This window comes from Sitophilus oryzae, unplaced genomic scaffold, assembly GCF_002938485.1.
Source record: "Sitophilus oryzae breed Bouriz unplaced genomic scaffold, Soryzae_2.0 scaffold_381_pilon_pilon, whole genome shotgun sequence".
NCBI lineage: Eukaryota > Metazoa > Arthropoda > Insecta > Coleoptera > Curculionidae > Sitophilus > Sitophilus oryzae.
Window position 1 is genome coordinate 3,509 of NW_022146953.1, and position 21,541 is coordinate 25,049.

At 30.2% G+C, this 21,541-nt stretch overlaps 1 protein-coding gene across 6 annotated transcripts in view; it reads left to right on the forward strand.

Moving 5' to 3' along the window:
• Positions 1-987: 987 nt before the first annotated feature.
• Positions 988-21,541, forward strand: part of LOC115885353 (protein tyrosine phosphatase type IVA 3-like) — a 32,431-nt gene continuing 11,877 nt past the window's right edge. The window contains exons 1-3 of one of the 6 annotated variants that reach the window (XM_030904243.1): positions 1,009-1,283; positions 13,712-13,975; positions 16,826-18,993. In XM_030904243.1, coding sequence (XP_030760103.1) covers positions 1,281-1,283; positions 13,712-13,975; positions 16,826-17,077 — 519 coding nt within the window. In that variant the 5' untranslated portion in view covers positions 1,009-1,280 and the 3' untranslated portion in view covers positions 17,078-18,993. Of the gene's footprint in view, positions 1,284-4,839; positions 5,126-10,498; positions 10,787-13,711; positions 13,976-16,825; positions 18,994-21,541 lie in introns of those variants that run through there. The other 5 variants (XM_030904242.1, XM_030904241.1, XM_030904240.1 and 2 more) reach the window with 5 other exon arrangements.

Here is a 21,541-nt window from a genome sequence, read left to right on the forward strand (position 1 = left end):
GGTTTATAAAATGTCTTAAAATTAATTAACATCCATTTTATTACATTTCTTATAAACTATAATTTAAGTTAAATTACTTATTATAGTCACTATAAGACTGTTATTGGCAGGGTTTCTTAAAACCCTAAAGAATGAAATTGAATATCATTGAAATAGGAGGTATTTGATCTCATACAGGTAGTGCAATAAAATCCTTTTAACTTGAATTAGAGCTAATGAAAGATGTTTCAAAACACTTGAAATGGCCCCGACAAGGTTAATAAAGATACAGGGTGATAGATCCCTTTGAATAAAAGTATTAACGAAGGAATATAATGCTATAATAAATGCCACAAATGTTTGGGAGTTATTCATCGGTCGCTACCATGTGAACTAATCTGTTTATGGTCACATAAAACTTAATTCCAGTGCCGTGGTGTTTCAAGTCATAATAATCAATATATAATCTGTTGTAATTTGTTGTTTTAACTGTCAAAGTCTTGTCAAAACATATATTTGGTTATAAATATAAAATGGAATGCCCCATTGGTCGCACTGCAAGCACACCAATGGACTGACGCACAAAAACTCATCTATTTTTATTAGAATTATAATATTTTTATAATTACAAACATTTATTGACAACTTAAAAATAAACAACAAATTATTGAGTCTACCCTACATCATATTTTTATACGTTTTGAACAAAATAAGTACGGCACTGGTAAACCGGAATTTAAATCGGCCATTTTTGGCCCCCATCGCACTCCTAACCTACCTAAGTTTTTTGAGTTACTTCTTCCTTAATTTTTTTATTCAAAGGTTTGATCAAACCTATTATGTTTTTTTTTCTGAAAACAATTTTTTTTTTCGAAAAATACAGCGACTTAAAAACCTCATAGACGTGTTTCATCCATCGTAATAGAAAAAAAAAATATTTTTCTCAGTGTACCTATATATAGCTGATACTTTCTTCATAGTCTGATAGTCTATCTTATCGGTATTGTCTAGAGGGTCGTACCGAGCTTTTTAACAGAGCCAGTACCGCTCAGTTCAAAGTTTCCAGCCACGCAACAAGGTGCGTGAGCTTTTGTACACCTCGAAGAACTCGATTTTGTCGTTCGTTCAAACATTAAATAAATGTTTGAACTGATAAAGATTCCTAGTACTAATCGTGACGGCAAGTTCTTGATGGTACTGCGTTATCGGTACTCGTCCTCTGATAATATGTGAATCTTTTGCCGGTTTTTGTGTCAAGTGATTGGGAAAAAATTACCGTTTTGACGAACTGAAATTTAAAAATGGTAAGTATTTCATTTTATATTCCTTCTAGCGTGTGCCCGCGACTTCGTTCGCGTCGAATTAATCAGTTGTAATGGTGATGATAAAGCAAAGCAAGAATTTCCATTGACATACAAACTGGATAAACTTTTCTCACATTTATGTCAGCATGAGAAAAAACAATATGGCGATGTTATTATATAACTTGGTAACATTTGAAGGGTAGTTTCGAAAAATCCGTTTGCCAAAAATAAGCTTTTTACGGGTTAATCAATTACCCAACTTTTTGGAACACCCTGTATGATTTTTTAAAAATTTCAAAATATGTAAAAAAACAAAATAGATTATGCGTGTCCAAGCGTTTTCCCGAAAGACTAACCGTTTTTTAAATAACAAATATTGTAATATTTGGGGCCGTTTTCACCCTCTTGGAATTTGAGATTCGAGAAACCCCTCCTTATCGAACCTCTACACCCCACCGTCAATCCGTTTGCCAAAAATCAGCTTTAAACGTCAAGCAGTTTAAGCAGATTCGTGATTACTCAATGGTCATGTTTTATGAAACACCCTGTATAAATTTATAAAAAATCTTTAAATATGTAAAACAACGAAATAAAATATACGTGTTTAAGAGTTTTTCCGAAAAACTCACCGGTTTTTAAATAAAAAATATTTTAATATTTGAGGGATAGTTTCACCCCCTCAGAATTCGAGTTTCAAAATAATCCCTTCTTATCGAACCTCTACACCCTTAAGTCAATCCGTTTTCCAAAAATCAGCTTTTTACGTCAAGCGCTTTAAGCAGGATCGTGATTAATCTATGACCAGATTTTTCGAAACATCCTGTATACATTTTGAAAAAAATCTTAAAATATGTAAAAATACAAAATAAAATATACGTGTTTAAGCTTTTTTTCGAAAACTTGACCGTTTTTTAAATAAAAAATATTGTAATATTTGAGGGGTGGTTTCACCCCCTTGGAACTGGAATTTCGAAAAATCCCTTCTTATCGAACCTCTACATCCTAGAATCAACCTGTATGCCAAAATTGAGCTTCTTACGTTGAGTGGTTTGAGCAGGATCGTGATTAATCAGTATGTCAGTCTATATTAGTATAGATTAGCCTTTCTTTATGGATCCAACTGACTAACCCAAGCTGTTGCTAGGATATTCTATTAATTTTAATTGTATTTTTTAAACATTGTGAATGATCGTAAACCAAAAAGTATAAAGTGTAGTTGAAACCACTAATTTATTCCAATAATTGCGAGGTACTGAATGAAGCTTTAGAATTAAATGACATTAAATAGATTCATTCTTTTCCAAATTTGAGTATTTTTTTCAAAGAATGGTAGAAAGAAACAGGTACCCACCATATAATAATAAATATAGCCAATATATAGCTATAACACCATAATCTTAGGTCGTACGAAAATTCACGTCTAGACGTTTGAAGATAGTATATATATTTTCAATGGGTTTTCCAACAAAAAAAAAGCATTGCTATTATTCTCACGTTTACGTCATTGTATTTATACCAAGAAAATAAATATTTATTGCTTTATGGTGTTATTTTCTTAGTACTAACAATAAAATAAGGCGTCACAGTGGCAATTGAAACATCAATAATTGATAGGTAATAATCTCACTCAAACTAATTACTCTATGTAATATCTTAGACGACAACCATTCGTGCCTGATCAACCAAGTGTAGACATGGCTTTACCGCACATATTTCATCAGTACTCTAGAAATATCGTCAATAAGTTCTAATACACACGTTTAGAAGTCGATTTTTCTAATATGATGAAAATAAAACACGTTTTTTCTACAACGTTTGCTGTGTTTGCTCAATAATAATAAGTGATTGATAACTGCGTACTGATGTATATACCGTATGATCGAAAAAAACGGCGTCAAATATATATATATATATATATATATATATAATAAAAAATGATATAACGCTTAACACTAACTATAGAAAGACTAAAAAAGGATAGAACATAATTTTCAGACACAAAAATCTATTTTTGTATCGGTGTGCGATTTTAAAACACAAATAATGAACACAAAAAAACACAAAAAAAGAAAACACATAGGTATCTTAAAAATTACACCAAACAACATCAACCAACCGCGAAACTCGAAACCAACTTAACTAAATTAGAAAAAAAACATAACACAAAAAATATAACTAATATATTCAGCAATATTATACTAAATAATAAAATAACATATTTAAACTTGAATAATTGCTAATAAATATTTAGAAACTTCAAAATAACTTCAGAAGTAAGATCAGTAAGAGATAGCTTCACTACTTATTCAGAAGAGTTTGATTTCGACTGCTGGAAAGTATGAAAAGTCACGTAACAAAAAATATGTTTCTAATTATTATTACCGAGTCCCGAAAGTACCGGGAATGTACGGAAAGAACCGGGAATTAATAATTTCGAGTCCCGGTTCTGAACCCTAAGTACTAATAAGATAGAGATAGAGTACTCGTCGTACCAACACCACCTGGACTCAAGGCCAATCAACATGATGTGGGCAAGGTAAATATGGCGGCGAAGGCAGCGCATTATTAAATTGTTTACCTTTAACCTGAAAAGCCGGTAGTGGTTTCTCGTTCCGATTGCATACCTTATGGCTACTGCTTACACTTACCTCACTATAAGTAAAATATTGGAAGAAGAATCAATCTTTTTACATCAAAAAGATCACAGAAAGATATTGACAACATTGACATTTGAAAATATAAATGGCCTGGATGTAAGTCTTTTTTAGGTCACAATTGCCCCTCACATACGTCAGAATTTATTCTTAATTCCATCTTGTTCAGAATATCCAATATTTTATTGAAGAACTATGCAAAAAAAAGGAATGACGTCTTTACCACAAAGACAATGCCCTATGTAAAGAGAAAGAGTAAAGAAAACTAAGCTAAGCGTAAGTTTTACTTACGAACAACCAAAAAGGTACCTATTTAGTTTTTTTTTATATAAAATCTTGAAACACATATTATATTTTTTAGTTATCCTCACCTATTATAGTTTAAATTTATTCCCATTTGTGTAATGCTGCAAAACATAGAAAAAATATTCCATATTTTTTGATCCAAGCCAGTGTAGTTTATAATTCCAAGATCATTTAAATACTAAATAAAAAAAAAATAAAAAAAAAAGGCTTTTACTAAGACAAGTAACTTCCTATACTGTCCATAATAGTATATATTTATCAAACGTTCAGTAAATTCTAAACTATGGTAGGTAAGTGTTTGCAATTGAATATTTAGTTTATATTGCTATTTTCTGTCATATATTTCTGGTTATTTCTTTCTCCGATGATTTTGAACACCATATATAATATGCTACCTCAAGTTTGAATATTTTAACACTACCTATTTTCTAAGGTTGAATGGCCTTGTGTGGAGGTGGTGGTGGTCGTACTCTATCTTATTTTAAAAGACAGTACGACGTTAATATCTCCCACCGAGCAGTATTCCCGAAAAAAAAACACATCAAAATAGAAAGTCTCCTAATTTTAGACCGAAGTAAACAAAAACGGGATCAAGAAGTGGGGTCGGGTCCACGATATCTTCCTTCGGGATCGTACCGTTTTGCCAAATCGTACGTCGCTACTCGTTTAGAATGTGTATTTTTAATAATAACACAGAGACTAGTATTGGTCAGTGCACGTACTTCAGTACAAAAAATCGTCCATTCAACTATGTTTTGTTGCCGTTCAAAGGTGGTTACAGTGTATTATTAGAAGCTTTGTTTATTTGTTCTGATTTTGTCAAAAAAAACTACGCGTAGTTCGCAAAAAATGGACGACCAAGACTATAATCCTGATTATCAGGTAACAAGGTTATGTAACAGTCTTTTTTTTTTTAATTTTTGGACTAATATTTTTGATTTGTACTGCATAATTGTTAAGTGGATTTAGTTATTCAAGCTATTAGATAGCTTGGTATGATTTTGGTCTAGTTTGTTGATGGTTTGGTTATGCTAACTACAAATAGAGTCAAATCACTCCCTTGAGACATTTTTAACGGGAATTAAGATGTTATAATTCCATCTACCTTTCATAGGTATAACAACCATGAAATACAATAGAGATTTTGAGTAATAATATAAAATAAAAATGTACAGGGTGGGTCGAATTCGACGCTTTTAAATGGAAACACTCTATATACTAAACACTCTATATACTCCTATATTTCTATAGGAGATAGACGAAAACTAATATCGGTGTCTGGAGCTCAATTTTCATCAAAAACATGATGGTGAAACCCGCACATCAATATCTGTTGCCGTTTCGGAGGTACGGGGTGTTTTTCAAAAACGTGCATTTTTAACAAATCGCTGTAACTTTTTTGCAATAGAAAATTTTGAATTTCTATGAAAACATTTCCAAAGCACCTTTTTACGTAGAATTTAATGGTTTAAGTATAATTTTTTAAAAATTAATACCTAGTTTAAGAGTTATCAACAGAAAAATTGATTTTTATTTGGGACACCCTCTATATTTTTAATTAACTGAAAAGAATTTAAAATTACCTTTCCAAAAATATAGCACACTTGATATTTAGTTATAATCCCCTTCGAAATACAGAATAATATTTAAAAGTTGGCCACTTTTAACTAGTAGGCTTTGGACCCCTTATTGATGATATGCCCTTAATGGAACTCGAAAATATATTTTTTCAGCAAGACGACGCACCGCCTCAGAACGCTGAAGTTATCAGCAAATTTTTGCAACCAATTTCGAGAATAATTGAATATCTAACCAAGATCCCAGCCGTTGGCCGTCGAGGCCGCCTGACTTAGTGCCCATGGATCTAATCCTATGGATATATTTGCGGAAGAATAAAGGTTCCTTATTCTTCCGTATAATCTACACAAGATTTAGAAATACTTAGCAGTTATGAGAGGGTATCTTTCACCCCTACTGAGTTAATGAATTCCGCGAGAAATGTTCAAAAACGGCCCCGTCTGTCCATAACAGAATGTCGAACACCTGTAGCAAAATCTCATGTTTTGGTTTGCTATTTAGTTTTATTGTTATTAGATATAGTTTAAATGTGTTGATGTTGGTTAAATATATTTTAAATTGTTATAAAATTCTGCATCTCTCGTAGCAAATATTATTTTGGTTTTAATTGATTCTCACAGCTAGAATTTTTTTGCATTACAGTCGGTGCCGTTCAAAACCTACTTATTTAAAGCGGGCGAATTTTTATATACTCTATATCTCGAAGAGGAATCGAGCAAAAGATCAAGTGTGTTATATTTTTGGAAAGGTAATTTTAAATTCTTTTCAATAAATTAAAAATATACAGGGTGTCTCATATAAGAAATCAAATTTTCTGTTGATAATTCTTAAATTATTAATTTTAAAAAAATTATACTTAAACCATTAAATTCTACGTAAAAAGGTGCTTTGGAAATGTGTTCATAAAAATACAAAATTTTGTTAAAATGATTAGAATTTGATTTGTTAAAAATGCATATTTTTGAAAAACACCCCGTAACTCCGAAACGGTAACAGGTATCGATATGCGGTTTTCACCATCATGTTTTTGACAAAAATTAAGGAGGACAGTTTCATCGACATCCCCTGCTACAATATGTTTTTATCCCAACTACTGAAGGTATTTTTAATATTCCTTTTGGTAAAAAGGATTCAATTTTAGGTGGGAGTAACACTTGTAGTGCTTCTTCAGCTTTTTTTTAATATTTCCTCCATTTTAATGGAAGCTTACTCGAACGTGTGTCCAATTCGTGCGAAAGGTGTTTTTTTGACAATAAAACTGAGCTCATACAATAGTAATGTGGAAACAAACAAAGTTCTTACCCACAGTTTTAATACAAATATATCGGAAGATTAATAAATGTAACATTTGTGTCGTTTTAAAACGGGACAAAATATACTAAATTCAGTAAAAAATACAATTATCTACCTATATACCAGGGGAATTATAAAATGTCAATAACCTCGGGCAATTATTGTTCTTCAGAAAAAAAAAGAAATAATCAAGATATCCTGAACTAGAGCAAAATTGTAATAAAAATGCAAATTCATAGCTTGTTTAATTATTTTTATTTACAATTATGCAGTGATTTATCCCTGTTATGTTATTTTTAGTATCGTCACATAGTTTAGTACCTTCACAAGTCTTGTTTGTCCTGTTCATTCTTTATTTTTTGGTTGAATTAATATTTCTTTAATTTGTTATCTAAATGTACAGCTGGTTCCAAAAAAAAATGAATACGACTCTTTACACATTTTTCTCGAATATTTGGGCAGTGTATATTTATGTGTCAAGTATTTTGACATGCTAAGGTTATTGTGACATTGTATAAAACAACTTTGCTTTTGACAAAGTGGCAAATAATTTTTTCAGAACGTCAGCATGACACGAGCAGAGAAATGGGTGACTGGTATCATAGAATATACTGCCCAAAATAATAAAAATATGTTTTATATCGTACTCAATTTTATTGGAACCAGCTGTACATCTATTTATTTGTATACTAATATGTATACAGTATGTCCCCTGATAGGCGCCATATTTACACACTTTAATGGCATACGATTCTAAATTTCGTATTAAGTACCCGTATATGGTTTACTCGTAAATGTAATTTGGGCTTAACCATTTTAGAACAAGCAAAAATTCTTTTGAAGGATGCATTTTTCGCAAATTGTCAATAATAAAAAAGTTTTTTTTCCTCTTGTAAAAACCATCCGGGGACATACTGTATAATAAATTAATATTGCTTATAAAGCGAATGTTGAATTATTAAAACAACAGAAAAATAGATGGTGAAAGTTTAAGTTAGCTTGATGTGCTTCTTATGCAAACCTACTGAATTTATTATTAAAGAAGTTACTTTATACTTGGAGTAGGTTGTTCTACAGTGATAAAGTCGCCGTCTATTCGGAACTTTACGTCTCAAAAAACTATAAACTTTCTCCCATTATGCCCAGCTTTATGCATCTGAAAAGAATATAAAACTAGAAAATTCAACAGGATTATTACAAAAGTTTAGAAAACAGCTCTGTTGGCTCTATAATATATTCCCTTATATTTCGCTTGTAGTGTTTTGAATTTCGAAAGAACAACATACATACATTTGTATAATGCCAATGACTAACAAAAATGTGCAGAATTTTGTGCAAAACTGCCAGAAACCATCATATTCTCTTTTTTTTTGATAAAAATCCTTCAGCTCTTCAATCGACGAAATCTGACTGTAAAATCTTTCATATTGAAGAAAATCTTTTAATTCTGGCAACGCTGGCCACACTGTACCTCAGATTTCTACTAAAACTTTTAAATAAAAATGTTTTTCTTATAGCTAGCTCTTAACATTAAAATTATGATGAGTAACGTTATATGTGTAAAAAAATAATAATTAACAATTTATGTTTAATCATCGTATGTAATGCATAATATTACTAAAAAAAAACTGTTAATAATTTCAGCAGATATCTTTATTCCTTTTAAAATACCGTACGATCGAATAAAAACGGCGTCAGCGATGGCTATGAAATGATGATCGCTGTCATTTTATATGGAAATTTATATGGGAACTGTAATCGATCGTCATTTCCAAGCCAACTGGACGCCGTTTTTATTCGATCATACGGTATATACAATTTATTTTAAATTTTGAAAAACGATGACAATCAGTTTTAGACATAACAAATAATAACCGGCGTATAAAATTGTTAAATTGTTAAAAATAGTTTTTATTTAAACAACTTGGTTTGGTTTGGTTGGTCGTCAAGGTTATTTTTATTAGAACGTTTAAAAGAATTAGTTAATTGCTACAGATTGAGTATATAAATTGTTTTTTTTTTGTTGTTATAAAAATTGTCGATACCAAATCCCTCAAACAAATATATCGTACGATAGGAAAAAAACGGTGTCAATGACGGCTGCGAAATGACAATCGATAATAATTTTGTCGAGGTCAGTCTCTGGACGTCGGCGTCGTAAAAATATTAAAAAAGGATCGGACGTTTGCATTTCACTCAATATAAAAATAAATTACAACCTTCACGTCAACTAGCTGTAAGCGCCATTAAAAAATAAGGAAGAGTACGACGTATATAGAGCTTGACCTCGCCAAAATTATCGTCGATTGTCATTCCCAGCCATCTTCGACGCCTTTTTTTTTATTGTATATTACCTATAATATCATAAAATTATAAAAATTTCTTCATCAATTTTTTTTAAAAAAAGATTTTAATATATTGATTTGAAATTATTTAAAAAAAAATATCTAAAAATTATAGGAAAAAAACAGTGTCAGAGACGGCTGCGAAATGACAATCGATAATAATTTTGGCAAGGTCAATCTCTGGGCGTCGTAGAAAGATTAAAAAAGGATCGAACGTTTCCATTTTACTAAATATAAAAATAAATTACAAACTTCACGTCAACTAGCTGTAAGCGCCCGACATATATAGGACTTGACCTCGCCAAAATTATCACTGATTGTCATTCCAAGACATCTACGACGCCTTTTCTTATCGTTTATTACATATATCATAAAATTATAAAAAAATCTTCATCAATTTTTTTTAATTAAAGATTTTAATTTCATTGATTTAAAATTATTCAAAAAAAAATGTTCCAGTTAAAAATATACGAATTTTTCTTTATATAGATAGTAAATTTATTTCGATTGTCGTTAATAAGTAACTCAGCTGATAAGAAATAATAATAATAAATTCATAAAAAGTAATAAATCTATAAGGTTAGCTCGTCAAATTCAAAAAAAATTCCTCGAAAAGATAATTATTCTGGCTCGATAAGCTTGGCATTTGTAAACGACATACACCTAACGCTTTTTTTATGTTTTATTACCGAGATACTTAGAAAGCTGGGAATTCTTACAAAATAACCTTACTGAGATATTTTGACAAATATTCATTAAATCAAATGATAAACAGTGAAATTTTACGAATTTTACTCCAGAAATTTCATCCCAAAGGCAAACATCAAGAAGACGGGAAGAATATCAAATATATTTCGCACATTGGCGTACCTAGAAAATTTTTTAATCGGTACAGTGTTGCCAAACCGAAATGTTTTTCCCAAAATCTTCTGAAAATAAAACTATTGGCAACAATTCAAACAAATAACATTGAAATCAACGAGTTATACATCGTAAAGCATTCAATCCCCCTCTCATTGAGAAAATACGTCAGTCAAATTGAACTATACAGATGCGGGATCGTTTCATCATTGATTGACCTTTTTTTATAGTCGAAGCCCGTTCATAGCTGGTTTTTAATAAGCGTTGATTCGTTTAAATGTAACAAAACAACAACACATGTTGATCTAGCCTCAGTTCTATCGTTTGTCTACTTTAAGTGATGAAGTGCTTGGTGGTGTTCTATTTGAATCTGTTAAAGTCTTGGATCAAGAAAGATATTTTGTTGATTTGTTAGAGAGCAAACGTTAGAAACATGAATAAGGAAGAATACGTGTTGTTTATTAAGGTACAGTTAATCTATACTAATATATAAAATCCTTAAGTGACTGACATACTGATTAACCACGATCCTGCTCAAACCACTCAACGTAAGAAGCTCAATTTTGGCATACAGGTTGATTCTAGGGTGTAGAGGTTCGACAAGAAGGGATTTTTCGAAATTCCAGTTCCAAGAGGGTGAAACCACCCCTCAAATATTACAATATTTTTTATTTAAAAAACAGGTATATTTTATTTTGTTTTTTTACATATTTTATGATTTTTTAAAAATGTTTACAGGGTGTTTCAAAAAATCTCTGGTCATTGATTAACGACTTGACGTAAAAAGCTGATTTTTGGAAAACAGATTGACTTTAGGGTGTAGAGATTCGATAAGAAGGGATTTTTCGAAACTCGAATTCTAAGGGGGTGAAACTATCCCTCAAATATTAAAATATTTTTTATTTAAAAACCGGTGAGTTTTTCGGAAAAACTCTTAAACACGTATATTTTATTTTGTTGTTTTACATATTTTAAGATTTTTTATAGATTTATACAGGGTGTTTCATAAAATATGACCATTGAGTAATCACGATTCTGCTTAAACTGCTTGACGTTTAAAGATGATTTTAGGCAAACGGATTGACTGTGGGGTGTTTTGATAGTTTTAGAGATATTAATAAATAAATTAAAAAAAATTCAGCCTTTTTTAAAAAAAAATATTAAAAATACTAGAAATATCCTGAAATCAAAACTATACTAGGTATTTACTATAATTGGTCTGTACTTACTTTCCTATTAATATCGTAATCTTAAGTCAAACAGGGTGTTCAAAATTCTATGCCAAACTTTTTTTTTACTTTGGTGAAAATTTTTTTTTTTTACTTTGGTGAAAAAAGTTATACCTTCCGGTAAAATTTAAGGTTAATCCAAAAACTTTTTAAAATTATTTTTGAGTATTTTTTTCAAACGCAGATTTTCGAAATGCGTAAAAACCAAACCTGAATGTGCCGCTCACGTAGCTCAAAAATTGCCAAAAAAATTGACCTGCATAGTATTTCCTAAAAATAACTCAGTTGTTTTGTTGACAGTCAATTAAAAAAGTGAAGGTCTCTTATTTTTAAACAATATAAACCTAATGAAACAAAAAATTTTTAAATTATATTAAAAATATACACGGTGTTTTTTTTTAATTTATTTAGACATTATCTTACTTTATTTCTGTTTTAAATGGCTTCAGAGCTTGAAAAAGCGAACTTTTTGTATCTGCATTTTATATGAAATATCTACTAGAGTGGGGGCATACATAATGCAGGAAAGTGCATTCGTTTAGATAAAACAGGAAGAATTATTGGTCTAGGGACGGAAACATGGATTCTGTTCCAACTTCTTTTTGCTTGAACAACGTAATTTAGCCTTTAAATATTTTTAATTGCTCTATATAAAACTCTACTGCCAAGAGAAAACGATAATTTCTAATACAAGCATGTTTGGATATAGTTGAAAAATGTTTTTGAATAAATTATCATTAAATACAGAGACTAAATAATCAGTAAAATTTTATAAAGATATCTAACACCCAGATGCAAAAAACGCAGCTTTTGCAAATTTTTGGTCAAGTTTTTAAAATAATATTTTTTTTAATTTTTATCCTTATTTCCAAACAGTTGAAAAAATTTACCGCACCAAAATTATCATTATCACACCGTTTTTTTTTTCGATCATACGGTATTTTCAGAAGTTTTTTGTGTATTAATTTAATCACAAGGGGTTAGGATAACAACCCAAATTAATTATTTGACTGTATCTCCCCAAAATTTCGGCAAAGTTTTAATCCTATTAAAAGAAAAAAGTGTGAAATAACAAAGGGAACATATTTATTATTATTTTAGCTCTGTGTCGGTTTTTTATTTTTATATCAGAGTAAAGTATTTTAATTTTTATTAATTTTTTTGATCGAAAAACGTGGCGTCAGGGTAGCCCCTGAAATACCAGTCAGATTTTTAATTAATTAATATTAAAATTTCTCGGTTGAGAAATACGAAGAACTCTATATGGGACAATTCTCTAAAATGGGACATGCATATCGAGGCTTTGTCGAAAAAATTAAGCTCTGCCTGTTTTGCATTTAGATCTGTTTCTAAGGAGCTTAACTTGTCAGTGGCTAGAACTGTTTATTATCCACTTTTAAGTCGTACCTCAGATATGCCCTTCCATTCTGTGGTACGTGTTGTGCGACTCAATTTGACCGCATTTTCAAGCTCTAGAAGAGAGCTGTTCGGTATTCACTGGGACTAAACAGTATTGAACTCATTGCCAGGACTTTTTTAAAAAATTAAAAATATTAACTCTTCCTTCCTTATTTATATTTGAATCCGTTTGCCTAATACGTAAGCATGTATCAGCTTCTCAAGACAGGCCATCTCACACTTATCCAATTATTGAACTCATTGCCAGGACTTTTTTAAAAAATTAAAAATATTAACTCTTCCTTCCTTATTTATATTTGAATCCTTTTGCCTAATAGAAAGGCCATCTCACACTTATCCAATCAGGAATGCGGAGCAAGATCTTTATCTACCTACCCCACGCTCAGAGTTAGTTAAAAGTTCAATATTATACAACTCAAAAAAAATGTACAATCAACTGCCATTTGACATCAAATCCATAACATCATTTTGTTCATTTCGTAAAGCATTGAAATCTTATTTACTAGAGAAGGCTTTCTACGCCATAAATGACATATTTTGATAATCGAATTTGATCTTGCAAACACTGGTCTAATAATTGCTATTGCTATATTTACTATAAACTTAAACTAAATATTTTTGAATATTATTTTTATTTTTTTTTATTCTTTGACATTGTAAACATTTATAAATGTTGATTTTAAACAATAAGAATGACAATGTAATTTGTATACTTAACAATAATTTTTCTCTGTTCATTTCAGAGTCGCAAGCTCAGTATCACGACGTATGCACCAGCAGAGGTGGCCTACAAAGGTTACAGGTTCCTGATCACCATGAAACCCAGCAACGTGTCCATGGTGGATTATGTCAGGGAGATGAAGAATCATAACGTTAAAGCTGTGGTGAAACTATGCGAAGAAGGCTACGATGTCAAAAAGCTCAACGAAAACGGAATATCAGTTCTGGACCTGTCCTTTCCAGATGGTAAACCACCACCAGACTCTATTATAGAAGAATGGTTCAAAGTGAGTTAACCCTCTATAGGTTCATGGTCGCTAAATCGACCACTTTAATTTAACCAACCAACATTTTTTCGAAGAAATATAAAAAGTTCCCAAATTTATTAACTATCTACTGACACTACTCCATTCTAAATATCTTCAGAACGGTTGCTCAGGGATTTTTACGTAAAAAATCACGGAAATGTATATTTCTTGACTCAGTAGTTTTATACAGGTACGGGCGAAAAGATAATACTCTTTAAAACTGTTAAAACACATGAAGACTACAGGGGAAAAACGATCTAAGTCACATTTTCTTACTTTAAAGACTAAAGGAAAAGAAATAATAAAATGTAGCGAATCGTAAGAATTTTTTATCAATAGTTGTATGTATAGACATTAACTGATTAACAGACAAAACAAAGAAAAATAATTTGTAGCAAATTTGTTAGATAAAATAAAACTCGCATTCGCTTGGTTCAATGGAAAAGTGATCCAAGTCCATATGGAATAATTCTGTATGTGGTTACTCCGAGGATTACTCGTGCTGGAATAAAGAGAAAAATATGTTTTTATTCTCATTTTTATTATTAATATTGTTATTATATTTTCTTAATATTTCTTTATTTATTTCTTATTTTTATTATTATTTTTTTATTAATATTATTAGCATTAGATTATTTTTTACTTAGGAATGGCGATTTGTTTCGGATAAAATGAAACTACACTACTAGACAGTTCCTTTATGGTTCCACTAGAACATTTCCAGAATTTAATTTCTCTGAATTTAAAACTAGTGACACAATAGACATAATCAGACTTCTTTTCTTAAGCAGAAATAAAAGCAATATACTTTAATTGATATTACTCACCATATTTGCATCGTTTAGATGAGCATTGTTTGACGCACAAGGCAAATTTGTGTAGTAGTCTTGCAGAGATTCATCTACGAACTTTTTCAAAAATTGTAACTGCTCATACTTGAGTTTGGGCAAAGGAATTAGGTCAGCATAAAGTTCTTGTGGTGCTGAATATCCCGGTCTGCTAGGAAATACATACGTGCTCTATACTAAAGTGTGATGTCCAAAAACAATTAAAATAATATTTAATATGTGTTTTTGTGTTTTGTCCAGTTTTAACAATTTTTAACTCTGTAGGAATCTATGTTCAAGAGGCTTGAAAAAGACATATACTGTCGAAACGTCGTCATAAAATAAAATAATGAACAAAATCTAGAAACATCTTTGCAACCCCAACGACCTAAAGCCAAGAGTAAAAACAAAAAATAAGAGTCATAATGACATCAAAATCAAACTTCTCATGTCAAAGAACTCCCAGACACCAATTTTCATCCAAATATTGACGTTACTTCAGAAATTATTTGGAAAAAAATCGAAATAAAAATGAAATTTCTACACCCTGTATCTCGGAAACTAAGCATTTTCGGACATACATTTATACGAACTTTTTTACTTATTTGTATCTGCAGAATATGTTGCCAAAGTTTCCGGAATACAGTTCGGACCACTCTGTAATTAGATCATTACATATTATCTATTTGCTTTAACAGTCTCTGGTTGAAAAATCGACCGATGAAGACAAAATCTTGATTTTATCAAGATTTTGTTTCATCTGTACGGAACAAAACCAATTATTTAAGTTTAATTGTATAATTTAATGGTTATATTCCTAGTATAAAATTATAATCTTGATATTACTCTTAAAACAAACTTAATGTGGTAGTTAGATATTCTCTGGAAAGGTCTCAATTTATTCTGGATCTCGTAATTTCCAGTTCGCACAACTCTGGACCAACAAATTAAAGACAATTTAGCCATCATGGCGTGTAATTTTATTCATATTATTTACCAAAGAGATGCATATTAGAGAATCTTCTGTATGATTAGGGTTTCTACAGGGTTATTCACCACATTCGCCAAACGATTACACTTTTAGAAATCACAAATAAAGAAAAAATATCAAAGTTGCATTTTTTTAAACGGAACACCTTGTATATTATTACGTTTTTAGTTTCTACGATTAAAATAAAGGTAAATTTGATTAAGGTTTACCGCACATCAGTCTTACCGTTTTTGAAATATTTTCGATTTTGTGAAAATACAATAACGATTTTAATGCTTCAATTCTCTAGTGGTCTTTAATTTTTTAAAACAAAGTAAAGTTGTTTCTATTTACTAAATTTTGTGTTGCAGTAATAAAAATAATACTACTTTGTACAGAGTGTCTGAAAATTTATTTTAAATAATTACTAGGCTTTAAACGGCAATAACTTGTTTAATTTAAACAGAACACCCTATATATTTTACATGAATCAGATGCAAAATTTAATTGTCTATCAAATTGTATTATACAATTTTTTACTTATCTCTTCAAGTTTTCGTAGAAAATGCATTTTCTTATAATTTAGACCTCATTTATCAATATATACCCATGGAATATTGACATTTTAGATGATTTTTAAAGGTGTAACAAATTTTCAAAGAGTACAGATACTGATATTGTCTATATAGTTCGTTTAGTTCATTAAAAAAATATAAAAGCTGTTTAAATATTTGTTAAAGAGGACCAATTAATATGACTCCAGTATTCGAACTACATTAATTGACTGTTTACGTTGATTAATAATAATTGCTCCAAATACTAAAAAACTGAATTTTGTACGTGTGTTAGACAGTGCGGTAGAAAGTAACACCTTATAAATTTTATTTAATTTTTTGACGAACCCTTATTTATAACAACAAAGACAACTATCACTGCCAAGCAAACTTTACATACATAAAATACATTCAAAATTGATGAATTTTGTGTTTCAAGCTTAATTCTAAAGTCTAGAACTTATTTTTCCTTGTCCAGGTATTAAGGAACACTTTCACTGACAACAAGGACGCTTGTGTGGCTGTTCATTGCGTCTCAGGGTTGGGCAGAGCCCCAGTTTTGGTGGCCATAGCCCTGATAGAACTAGGCCTCAAATACGAAGAAGCTGTGGAGTTGATCAGGTCCAAAAGACGAGGGGCAATCAACACCAAACAGCTTGAATTTCTGGAGAAATACAAGCGGAAGCATAGACTGAACGGATCACAGAAAAAAACATGTATTTTGTTGTAAAAAAATAATGGGATCCGTGAGATTTTTTTATTGAAAATTTTGTGACATACTGTGCTGTCTTTTAACTTAGACAAGGATATTTTTAGCGCTAAATAATTGTGTTTTTACTTCGTTTTGTTGATAGAAAAACTTTTTAAAATTGTTTGTATAATATTGACGTTGCATGTTACGTTCACGATAAGTTAAAAGACAGTTTAGAATACTTCTGAATGTTTTTTTTTATCTGTATGACGCTCATGTACATAGAATGTTTTTGAGATGATTAATAGAAACGGTTTACAATATTTTGACAGAAAATGTTAAAAAACTTGTCTTTCTATAGGGTTAACGTTTGAATAAAAAAAATTAAGGAAGGACCATATCAAAAAACTTAGTTCGATAGCGATGGGGATCAAAAATGGCCGACTTAAATTCCGGTTTATCATATTCCGTTCAAATTGTATTCAAAACGTGTAAAAATATGATTTAGGGTAGACTCAGTAATTTGTTGTTTTATTTTACGTTGTCAATAAATGTATGGTAGTTACTAAAATTGTTATAAAAATATATAATTTTAATAAAAATAGATAAGTTATAATAATTATTTATTAACACAAACATACGATACGCTACTGAAGCAAATAATTCAAATTGAAGTATCTAAATTCCTTGACAAGTAGTAAAAATAAAAGCAAAAATGCAAGAAAAAATACAGAATTAGTTAGTTTTAAGTGAATTTCATAAATGATCGGTTTACCTAAAGTATGTATATTATATAGTCACTTACTAGCGAAAAGTTATTCCATTATTTTCCTCGATTTTTGACCGAGATCTACCGCACGCTACACAACCATCAATTTTACAGTTTTTTTTTCGATAAATCGCAATAGTGAAGTTTTGTTACAATTATTACGATTATACTCATTTCTTAATATTTTTATTTAAAGGTTATTCAGAAAATTTTGATTCAAATTATATGTCTAGGAAACAACTAGGTTATTGGATTGCTGTCAAAACATGACATATATGCGATATTTTGACAATTTCAGCACCAAAATAGCATTCTGTGTGCATGAGCCTTTATCTATATTCAGAAAAAATATCCTGGACAAGGTAAATCCAGTATATACATAGTGTTTAAAAGTTTATAAACCTACTGAAACTTAATAAATTTGTGATACATATTTCTATAGAACTATAGTCCGTCTAGAATGTTTTCGGAAAAAAGAAAACAAAATTACAATAATTATCGATATACAGGGTTGTTCACCACATACGACACGGAGTATTGTAGCTAAACGATGAGATTTTTACAAATTGTAAGTTTTGGGTTCGATGAAGGACTATTAGAGGTACAATTTAAAAATAATTTTACAAGATACAGAGTGTCCCAAATAAGTAAAAAATATCAAAGTTGTATTTTTTTAAATGGAACACCCTGTATATTATTACATTTTTAGTTTCTACGATTAAAATAAAGGTAAATTTGATTAAGGTTTATTATACTTAAATCTTACCGTTTTTGAAATATTTTCAATTTTGTGAAATTGCAGTAAAAATTTTAAGGCTTCATTTCTCCAAGGGCATCAAAGTTTTTAATACTAAATATTTACTGAAGTTTATTTACTGATCAGTAATTGTGTTGCAATAATAAAAATAATACTACCTTATACAGAATGTCTAAAAATTTATTTTAAATAATTATTAGCTTCAAACTGGTGGAGCTGTTCCTATTCCTATTCAAAGGTGGAGCTGCTCGTCCGTTTCAATCATAGGTTTCAATCTTCATTAGTCCCCATATGTTTTCAATGGGACTAAGGTCTGGTGAAGCTGCTGGCTATGGAATTGTTGCCAAATGGTGTTCTTGCTTCCAAGCTTGACTCTAGGCAGATCTATAGCATCTTGCTTGCGGATTACAGATGTCTTAGAGTGTTACAGAAAAAAAATCATTAAAATTAGGAAAAATATAAAATTCCGGATACTTTCTAGACGGACTATATTTCATAACAAAACATCAAGATGATATATGAAATTTGGTCTAGTTGCATTACAGAATGTTTATGACGTAACTTAAAATACTTCCACAAGTGATAGAAAAATACCTACACAAAAATTTTGCTTTAGTGAAATTATTTTTTGACATATTTATATTTTAAGGAAAATAAATGATATGAGAATGATTGCAAGAATAACGCAACAATAAACTATAATTGAAGATTAAATAATTCTTGAGTTTGTCCATTTATAGTTTGTTTGTTTTTTAAACTATATTGTTATGTATTTTAATAATGTTTTGAAGATTTATTTTTGAAATAAACCGACTTTTAGTTGAATACGTGTTGTTTTTATTTGACTAGTTCCGTTATGATGACCTGTATCAAACTCCTGAATAAAAAAAATGGTAAAGTGCGAGTATATTATTATAAACTTTTTTCCGATTTAGCTGAAATTTTGAATGTGCGTATAAGTAATTTAAAAATAAAATGAAGAAACACATTACTAAAAATTGTATTAATCAATAATAAATATGTAAAAAGTAAAAATAAATATGTAAAAATTAAAAAAAAAACGATTAAAAAAAAATCGCCTTGACTAGGATTCGAACCTGCCTTACTACGGCTCCAACGTCATAGCAGCGTAAAGTCCTAACGCTTTAACCACGCAGCCACCGAGGACTTGAAAGATTCTATGTAAAATTCTTACTTAAAAGATAATGTTTAGTGAAAGTACTTTTTTATTTATAAACATTTATTTAATTCTGTTTTTAGTATTTGTTCTTGTAGCGGCAACATAGATACATTATCTGTAAAAATTTCAACTGTCTAGCTATAACGGTTCATAAGATAGACCTTTGTGACAGACGGACGGACGGACAGCTAAGTCAAAGAGTAGATAAGACAAGAGACGACAGTTCGTGCGGAACCTTTCATGTTTGAGTGGTGGGGAGAGTGACCTCGTCTCGCTTGTCCCTTTAAATTTTCGTAATTTTTTCGCGGGAAATTTGAAACAGACTATTATTAAAACTTGCCTGTATAGCTTATAAATAGTTACTGTATGGGTAAAGAAATAAATAGAAACGAAAAAAATGAGTTTTCTAAATATTATATAAAATAAATTATAATTAGAAACATATTTGTCGGGGAATAAAGATAATAAAAGCAATATTTTGTATATCGTTGGTAAACAAGATAAAGTGACCAAGTCGATTTGTAAGAAATGTTTTATTTACGTGTATTTTTTTTACATATGGACTTGAACAAGTGTAAAATCACAATGTGGAGTTTACGTACAAAAAAATAGAGTTGCTCAATTTTTTTTGTAAAAATATATTACAAGCTTCTAAACATGTCTTCGATCTATGGATTACATTTAGTTTAATAACATAATTATATGGTATATTTCTATAAAAATACTTTTCAGGATCCTTTGGAAAAGAGTGAAATATTATGTTTGTCGAAGAATAAGACCTATTTTTGCAGTCTTTATAAGCACACACATTGCCACCATCTCGTCTTTTCCTGCTACTCGTGTCCTGTTCAGTATTCATATTTAACAATATTTACAAATTAGTACGCAACAAAAACAATACTAAATTTAAATCTTAAAAACGCACAAAACGATAATATATCGAAAAACTCTGAAAACACACTTTAAAAAGGCAAAAATGCAAGAAAACAACTAATCAGATTTGTTTATGTTTAAGCCTGATTAGCACAGCTGATTAGCGTCCTAAAATCATAGGTTAGATTGTTAGATTAGATAAAATACGCCGTTGTCAGATTTTGAGATTTTATCTGTTTGAAATCGATCAACTTAGTCATTCTGTTTCTTTGATATTATCAGTACATTGCGAAAAAAGAATCTAAACCAACCCAAACTAAAAATTTACATTTCCGTATTAACATACGTTACTTATATCTTTCTTATATTATTAATTTATTTTCAGAAAATCTTGTTTTTGAAACTTTGAAATTTTTCAAAGAAATATACTTGGCAACAGACAAAATGGGACTTGATGGGACCTTTAAATTTTAATATATCTGCGTCTCTCTCGCGAAATTCAACTTCTTTGTTCACTGTCGTCTCTTGTCTTATCTACTCTTTGGCTAAGTCTTAGTAATAGGGTTCCTGTTTTTACCCTTTGGGTACGGAACCCTAAAAACTAATATGCTTCATGTTTTTTTAATAATATTGCAGTCAAAAACAATCTTAACAGCAAATTTATAGGTAGTACAGACCTTGAAACCGTCTTGGGTTATCTTACGATCTCAAATAACCGAAAATAAGAGTGCCTATTACACAGAAGCAACAAAGCAAATTACCGATTCTATGCAAATTTCACAGGTGTGCTACATAGTACTAATTTCTTGCCTGAGATGCAATGATAAGTACGACTCTTCAGTGGCATCAAATTCCGTTTAATTTGTTTTCGATAAACTGTTATAGGTATGTGTATATACAGGGTTTTTATAAATTTGATCTCAG